This window comes from Heloderma suspectum, chromosome 16, assembly GCF_057233095.1.
Source record: "Heloderma suspectum isolate Gila_16-S chromosome 16, 16-S_ref, whole genome shotgun sequence".
Classification (NCBI taxonomy): domain Eukaryota; kingdom Metazoa; phylum Chordata; class Lepidosauria; order Squamata; family Helodermatidae; genus Heloderma; species Heloderma suspectum.
The window spans coordinates 2081754-2090174 of record NC_139473.1 but is presented as its reverse complement, the minus strand read 5'-3'; the positions used below and the strand labels follow the sequence as shown (position 1 = coordinate 2090174).

General features: G+C 59.9%; 1 protein-coding gene across 3 annotated transcripts in view; it reads left to right on the top strand.

Moving 5' to 3' along the window:
* Positions 1 to 5746: 5746 nt before the first annotated feature.
* The window catches only part of PHF12 (PHD finger protein 12), a 34862-nt gene continuing 32187 nt past the window's right edge, over positions 5747 to 8421 (top strand). For 2 of the 3 annotated variants that reach the window (XM_084822731.1, XM_084822733.1), the window contains exons 1-2: positions 6197 to 6347; positions 6483 to 6808. In XM_084822731.1, coding sequence (XP_084678857.1) covers positions 6282 to 6347; positions 6483 to 6808 — 392 coding nt within the window. In that variant the 5' untranslated portion in view covers positions 6197 to 6281. Of the gene's footprint in view, positions 6348 to 6482; positions 6809 to 8421 lie in introns of all 3 variants that reach the window. The other variant, XM_084822732.1, reaches the window with a different exon arrangement.

The following is an 8421-nucleotide window of genomic DNA, read 5'->3' as shown; positions in this document are numbered from 1 at the left end:
AAGAACTCGCTGCAGCGTGGTGAAACTGTGTTCTGGGAAGGGCCCACCCATGAGGTGTGTGGGGGGGGCTCCAGGTTCGCGGGGGGGGCTGGGCAACATGGCCTCTGCTGGGCCCTGACAGCCTTACCTGGCAGCGGTGCTCCGAAGAGTGGAGGCCAGTGGCTCAGATTCCGGTGGGGCAGTGAATCCCTTCTGGGTTCCAGTCAGAACTAGCCAGAACTCTAAAGGGGCTGACCCCTATCCCCAAACTAGGTTCAGCACCTTGGATAGCTCCTCCAGAGTTCCAGCTGGTTCTGACTGGGTTCACAGCCCCACTGGAATCAGAGTCACCAGCTTCCGCTGGCCCTGAGCAAGACCGCGCAGCTGCCTCAGGCCGCTCCCTTGATCCGGCGCACCGCTGCAGCAGGGGCATTGCGGGAGATTCCATAGGTGGCCCACTGCCCGTGGTACCGAGGGCCAAGGAAAAGTGGAAGGGTGGGGGGTGCAGGGCAGGGGTGTGGAATCGCAGGCCTGGCTGGCCAAATGCAGCCTGTGGGAGGGCTCAGTCCGGCCCCCTGGGGTTCCTCTGAAAGCCACATCCCTTTCTCCCAACCACCAATGGTTTGGTGGTGCCCCAGCTTTGGTGCAGTTCCTCCCCCCACCCTTCCAAAAGGTTGAAACGTCTCTCCTGCAGCTCAGGGACTGGCGGGAAGAGCTTCGAGGGAAAATATGGTGGCATTGGCCCTGCCCGCCACTGGAACGCGGCCCCCGAGAGCTTCCAGCCCTCGGGCCGAGAGAGGTTCTGCAGCCCTGCTCTATGGGAGTGTTTTTAAGACTGTGTTCCAGGGAACGTGGTGGCAAAGTGCAGCTTCGGTTTTGGGAGGTCTGGTGCCATCTGCAGCCAGGGCTGTCTTGGCCCTACAACTAGTACCCCAAACACACCCATTCGTGGAGACTGAGGACCAGCTGAGAGCCCCTGGTTTGCGTACAGGGGGTCCCCAGTTCAATCCCCTGGGAAAACTCCTGCCTAAACCCCACAAAGCCACCGCCAGCAGCCAGTGAACGTAAGACCCTAAGGAGAGCCCTGCTGGATCGGACCAAGAGCCCATCTAGTCCAGCATTCGGTTCACACAGTGGCCAACCAGTTGCCCACGGGAAACCCACAACTTGAGTGCAACAACACCCTCCTGCCCATGTTCCCCAGCCACTGGGATACACGGGCATACTACCTCTGCTACTGGAGGTAGCAAATAGCCATCAAGCCTAGTAGCCATTGATAGCCTTCTCCTCCAGGAATTTGTCTAACCCCCTTTTAAAGAGCTTGTCCTTACGACAGCCCTGTAAGGTAGGCCAGTATGATTATCCCCCATATGACAGGGGTGTCGAGCCTGAGGGCCAAATCCAGCCCTCCTCAGGGTCTCTAGATGGCCACGCTCCACCCCCTGGTCCCTCAGAGCTTCGGCAGTTGGTGATACAAGGAAGGGACTTCTCCAAAGAAGAAGTATTTATCCCTTCCAAATACACACCCCCAAACCCCAGCTCCCTAAGCCATTGCAAATCCTGGCCTTCCATCATGGAAATGCAGCGCGTTCACGCCGACCCCTTCCAATGCTCCGCTGCGGTCACCGACGCTGACAAGTTGACAGTGCACTGCTTCGCATGTCTCCTCAGAAGTAAGTCCCATTTAGTTCCGTGGGGCTGGCTTCCAGGTAAGTGTGTACAGAATGGAAGCCATAATGAATTGCTCCCAGAGCCAAACATAACGGACACGATTTCTGAGACCCGATTTCTGAGACCCGATTTCTGAGACCGTGCCAAGGTGGGAGGCCGCCCTGGGGGTCGGCACTGGACACGGGAAGCAGAAGGGCCAGCTGCAGACGGCCACCGCCACATCCGAGCTGACGGAGGTGCAACAGCTCGATTGCTCGTTTTCTCCAGGCAGAAATGTCAGACGCACAAGATCATTTTTCCTTTATTATTTCATTTTTATTTTTGAATAAACCACCCTTCCTCCTAGGGTGGTGTACTTACCCTTATAAGAAGACAAATGCCATATAATACAAAGGATAGCATTACAAAAGAAGAGGCATAACAATTCAGCCGCAAACAAACAACCAAACAAACCTGTCAAATTTGGCAGGTGGGGAATTAACGTAAGAGCAGCTGAAAAGGGGGTTCGCATAGCAACGGCAGCCACTCCGACAGAGTCCCTACCAACACTGTTACTACCTACCAATCATGAGATCACTCCTGATGATGCCCGGACTTTAGCCATGTAGGAAAGGCACCAATCAGTAAGCAGAGACCATAATGGTGTCACTTAATCTGCACCACATCTTCCCCCCTACACACACCCAAAAGACACGCTGCCAAAACGTGCCTTGGCCAGTACTGCTAACACATCACATGCCACGGTTAGAACACCCAGTAGCACAGGTGCAGAAAGAGCCCAATCCAGCCTGCTGTGGGGTGGCAAATCCAGCCTTCTGGGCCACGCCCCTCTCCCTGGGCCACACACCCCTTTCCCCAGCCACCAATTGTTTGGCGGTTTCCCGGCTGTTGTGCCATTTCCCCCCCCTCCTCCCTCAGGCAGGCACAGCTGCTGGCAGGAAGAGCTTGAAGCTAAATTGTGCTGGCATTTCCGGCTCCAACCCTTTTTGCCTTTGGCCCCACCCATCTCTGGAATGCGGCCCCTGAGAGCTTCTCCCAAATGGAATGTGGCCTCGGGGACAAGCAAAGGGGTACAGGACCCTTGCACTGATACTTGCAAAAGCACCAGGGCCCCAGCAGGGAGGAAGACATATCCGCCCAGCTAACAGGGCTGACACAGATGGCCTAGAAGCCATTAAGGCCACGTGGAGATGAAAGTACTCCCTCTACCATAGCCCACCAGGGAAGAGGCAGGCCAGAAGAAGAAGGGGGTCCTCCTTCACACAGCACATAACCCAGGGGTGGGAAAGGCCCTCCAGATGTTGCTGGACTGCATCATTGAACACATCAACTTCATTTTTCCTTCTCCCTCCCCATCCCTTCTTCCTTGTATATTGTGTCTTTTTTAGATTGTAAGCCTGTGGGCAGGGACCGTCCTATTTTACCGATTGGTTGCAAGCCAGCTAAGAACCTTTTGGGCTGAGAAGCAGCACAAAAATACTTTAATACGCACATCAGGCGGACAAAAGCTTGGAGAAGGCTGTGCTGTACTGCAGTGGTGGAGCAATTAGGATTCCAGCATTGAGCAGGGGTTGGACTCAGTGGCCTTGTAGGCCCCTTCCAACCCTACTCTTCTATGATTCTAGACAGGAGAGACCCAGGTTCAGATCCCCAGACAATATCCCTCGGCCTGTCAGGAGCACCCTAGTTGCCTCTTACAGTCCCCTCCAATAGCCAACTCAGGACACAGACGACAAGGATTCTTTCCACGGCTTTATTCCTCTATTACTTTACGACTCTTACAGATACTAATCACTAGCAACTAACCAAGGAACTGCGAGTAGCCTAAGCTCCAGGTAAGGCAGTTGGTCCCTGTTTGAAGGAGAAGGGCGGGAAGACTCTGAACTTATGGGCTATGGAGAGGTCCTCCCTCTTACCCTTGGGTCCTCGGAATGCGACCGTTGTTTTAGCGCCAAATGAGCAGAGCGCCTCCTTCCAGCGCCCTCCATCTGTCGCCGCTCCCTGCGTCGGCGCCGAGCGTCCAGGAAGCCCCCTCCAGTGCTCTCTCACTGCCAGGGTCACTATCTATCCCAGGAATGCTGGCAGGAGGAATCTCTGCCAGCTGCTGTGCCTGTAAGCGATGAGCGAGCTCCTCTCCCACAGATTGCTGTTCTTCCTCAGAATGAGAACTGCTCTGGGGCTCTATGGGCTCAGTTTCCACCCTGACACGGCCTAACCTACCCTGCAAGGCTGTTGTGCGGATAAAACAGGGCCCACAACCTTGGATGGTGTCCCCTCTCACTAATACACGCATACTCATAAATAAATTGTGTGTACGGTGACAGAGAGAAAACAGCAGGTAATACCATTAGCTGTGAGATGTAAATCACAGAAAGACTTGAAAGGGGCCTCAGAGGTCTTCTAGTCCAACCCCTGATCAATGGAAGCCAGTGGAGACTGGTGGCTCCAACGTCAGTGGGGGGGGTGAATTTGCTCTGGGTTTCAGACAAAACTCTAAGCACCTTGGATGGCTCCTTTAGAGTTCTGACTGAAACCCAGAGCAGATTCACCGCCACACTGACATCGGAGCCACCAGCTTCCACTGACGGAGGCAACGTGACAGTACGTGGCCTCCGCATCCCTGTCCAGGCTGGATGGCTGCCCAGCCAGGGCTTACAGATCTCCAGCGAAGGGCACCGTCCCGCTCCCGAAGCAGCCTGCTTGGCGGTACCTGCACGCTGGGCCTGTCCTGCCCGACGTCTTGGCGCAGCAGTGATTTTAGATGGAAAAGGGAGGGGGCGTCGCCGTGGAAATAAACACCCGCACACCCAGCTCCAGAAGGTCGCAAGCACATGGCCCCGGCAGGAGCAGAAAGCCGCGAAGGTTCTGCGGGCGCTTGTAGTCTCCTAGGGGCTTAGCCTCTGCCGTGCCATGCTTCCCTCCCGCCCCGGCTTCGGCTCCGGGGGGCAGCCAGGGGCTCCTGGAAGAAGACCAAAGCCCCCCCCGCAAGCGCGGGGGCGACAGGAGTCGCAACCCCGCAGATCCCCGCATGACGGCAGCTGATTTGGGGAATAACAACGCTGCGCTGCGGGATCGCGAGCCACGCGGCCGCGACGCACGCGCCTCCCGAGCAGCTGCTCCAGGGGGATCACAGCGCTGGCCCACATTGCAGGGTTGGCGTAAGCCACCGTCGCAGTACTTCCCCCCGATCGGTATCGTGGGTCTAAACACCGGAGTATCCACGAATCACCACGCAAGCGGAGGGCAAAGCAAAGCAAAGCAAAGCAAAGCAAAGCAGCGGCGCCCCCGGCCGGAGAGGCTCCGCCCTCTCGCAGCACGAGGGCTCAGCCGAGGCGTCGAGGGAGCCGAGAATCGCGGCTGCGAACAAAAGGACCGCTCCTCTCTCCGCCCACCGGCCGGCGAGGGCGACAGGACCCCGCCCCCGAGCTCGCCTCCAACGCGCAGCCGCACACCCGCCCCTTTCTGCGCACGCGCAGGGAGCGACGGCAACCTCTTCCGCGGAAGGGGTTTTTCTTCTGTCCGGCCGCCGGATTGTCCGGCAGTCGATGCGCTGCGCATGCGCATAGGCGCAGCGCCAGCATAGACCGCGCCTACGTCAAAGCGAGCCTGGACATGGGCGGGGGGACGAGGGGAAACGGCGCTGACGTACGAGGAGCGGGAGTGTGGGGGGGAAATGGATGTTAATTTTGCAGCAAAACAGTATTGTGATTAGTTCATTAAAATTGTTACGTAACGCGGTCTTGTAAACTCCCAATAAAATTGTTAAGAAAAAAGAAGGGAGCGGGGACGACGCATGCGCAGAAAGAGCGAGGGGGGGGGAAGAGCGAGGCTCGCGTAGAAGGGAAGAAAGGGAGGGAAGAGCGTGGGGCGCGCATGCGTAGAAAGCGAGCAGGCCAAAAAAGGGACCGAGGGCCGCGCATGCGTGGAAAGCGAAACGAAGAAGGCAATGGGGCCGCGCGTGCGCGGAAATGGGGAAAGCAAAAAAGTGAGGACTGCGCGCGCGCAGATAGAAAGCAAATACAAATGCGACGCCAGGCGGCGCGTGCGCAGAAAAAGGCCAAAAGTGGCGCTGACTGCGCGTGCGCAAGTAGAGAAAAAAAGCCAACAGGGATGAAGGGGGGCGCGTGCGCAGAAAAGAAGGCTTGAAAGCCCCCCTCTCATCCTCCCCCCAAGAAGCCAGAGTACCCGAAGCGCCGCTTTCTTCCCGCGCCTGCGCGGCGAGCGCCGGCCGCCGCGCGCATGCTCCCGGGGCGGCGGGGAGGGCGCTGTGCGCCTGCGCGACGAGCGCTGTGGTGGCGGCGGGGCCCTGTGTCTGCGGCGGCGGCGGCGCCCGTCCTTCCCCTCGGCGGCGGCGGCGGCGGCGAAGAAGGCGGCGGCGCGGGCCCCGCCCCCTGTCATGGCGGCCGCCCCCTCAGCCTGCCGGGGGCCTCTGCGGGCGGCGGCGGCGGCCAGGCCCGTCGGGTAGGCCGAGCCGGAGCGCGAGCGCCCCGAGCCGCAGCAGGCGCGGCCCCCTCAGCGCGGCGCCACCGGCGGGCAGCGCGGGGCCGGAGCCGCCGCGGGGCCCCCGGCGCGCGGGGCCGCCGCCGCCCGCGCCCTGCCTGCCGGGGCCGGCCCCGCTCGGCCCCCGCTGGATGTGGGAGAGGATGGAGGCCAAGACGGTGGTCTACGACCTGGACACGTCCGGGGGGCTGATGGAGGTGAGGCGCGCGCGCGGGCGGGGCGGGCGGGCGGGCGGGCGGCGGCGGCCGGCGCGGGGGGCGGCCGGGCGGGCGGGCGCCGGCGCCGCTCCGCCGCCTCACCGCCTGCTCTCGCCTCTCTCCCCGCCACGGCAGCAAATCCAGGCGCTGCTGGCGCCTCCCCGCAGCGACGACGGCGGCGGCGGCGGCGAGAAGCGGAGCCGGCGGCCCGAGCGAGGCGGCGACCCGCACCACCACGGCGGCCCCGCGCACCACCACCACCCGCACCACCCGCCGCACCACCACCACCACCCGCCGCCGCACCACCCGCACCCGCACCACCACCCGGCCTCGGCCGCCGCGGCCCAGCAGCAGCGGCGGAGCGGCCGCGCCACCAACCACGACAGCTGCGACAGCTGCAAGGAAGGCGGAGACCTGCTGTGCTGCGACCACTGCCCCGCCGCCTTCCACCTCCAGTGCTGGTGAGCCCGCGCTCGGCCGCCCGCGTTAGCAGTCTTGTGCTTAATTCGGAGGCGCCCCGGACCCCGCGCTCGCGCCCGGCCTCTCCTTTTGCCCCAACGTCTCGGAGTGTCTCCCGGCCCTTTTACTGTCTTCCGTTCTCCCGATTCGGAGTCGCTCCGCATTCTTTCCTCTCGCACGTCTCCTTTGCCCAGCCGGAGTCACTCCGGATCTCCCTCCCTGGCTTCCCTCCTGCTGCGCCTCCACCCCCTGCCCGACTCGGATTCCCTCTCCTCGCCCTCCTGGCCAGCGTACCCCTCTCGCGCCGAATCGGAGCTGCTCCGGATTGCTGTCGCTCTCACTTCCGCGCTCCGCTTCCCCGCGAAAGGGCCCGTTATTCGCGAGCTCGGGCCGCTCCTGGGTTTGCGCGGGCGGGGAGGCTCGCCGTCCCCGGGCCGTTTAGCGGCAGCGGCATGATTCATGATGCTTTTCCCTTGCCGCCGGCCAAGGCGACGCGCTCCGCCCGCGCGCTCCCGTTCGCCGCCCGGGCCCCCGCGTACTCCGCTCCTGACAACATGGCGACCTGCCTGAAATTGTTACATTTTATTCCCAGCGCCATTTTGCCCATCTGGTCTCTTTGCATGCTGCTGCCGTCGGTGCCGAACCCCCTTCCCCGCTATCGCCCCGTTGCTGCAGCCCGCCCGCCTTGGGCGAAGGGTGATCGCTGCCTCGCAGGCGACTCCCAGGGAAAAGGCTACCAAGGCTAGGCTGGAGAGAGCTGCGGAAGGCTCTGTGTCTTTCTTTAGCCAGCAGCAGTTCTGGGCAGACTTTCCTTCCTTCCGAGGAAACAGGCAAGGATTGCCTCTTTTCTCTCCCTTTCCTCCCCATCTTTTGTTTATTGCCTGGAGGTGTTTCAGCTCCTCCTCCTCCCCTGCCGAATTGTTGCCAAGCTCGCTGCAGGTTCCTGAGCCCATTGTTTCCAGCTCTGGGGAGTCCCTCGGTGGTGTCCCCTGCCCCTCGTTGCTGCTTGGCCTTGTGATCAGGTCTCCTCTCCCCACCCCCACCCCGTGCCCTGCTGCTTGCCAAGTATGGGAAGGGAAGGTGCGTTTGTGGACTGGGGGGTGAGGTGTTAACTCCTGGGTAGGCTTGCTGGGTTGTGTAGGCCTCAGGGAATCCGCCACAGAGAACCTAATCTTTTTTTTCCTTCCTTTTTTTTTTTTTTTTTTTTGCATTAGGAAAGGGAAGTGGGTGGCTATAAAAGGAAGCTGGTCTAATTGGCCAAAATCTTCCTTGTGCTGCATCTAAAATTCAGATTGTTAGCAGAACCTTGAAGAGGTTTGAAAAGAAAAATTCTTAAACCTTGTTTGATTTTTTCTTTAAAGCTTTATTGCTGTATCTGAATTAGTTGGTTGAGTCCATAATGTGGGACTGGTGCAACTGTATCTGAAATCTTGGCCTTAGTCATGGAGGGAGAGAGCTATGCACAAGGTTCACTGTTTAATGTGGCAAAAAGTTTTGAGTTGGTAAACAAGGGGGGAAAGCAGTGACCTTATCCATAGTGAAGGTTTCTGGGAAGCATGTGGTTTTGCCTGATTTGGTGGGTCTTCAGTTTTTTGTCCTGGTATGAAAGCATACC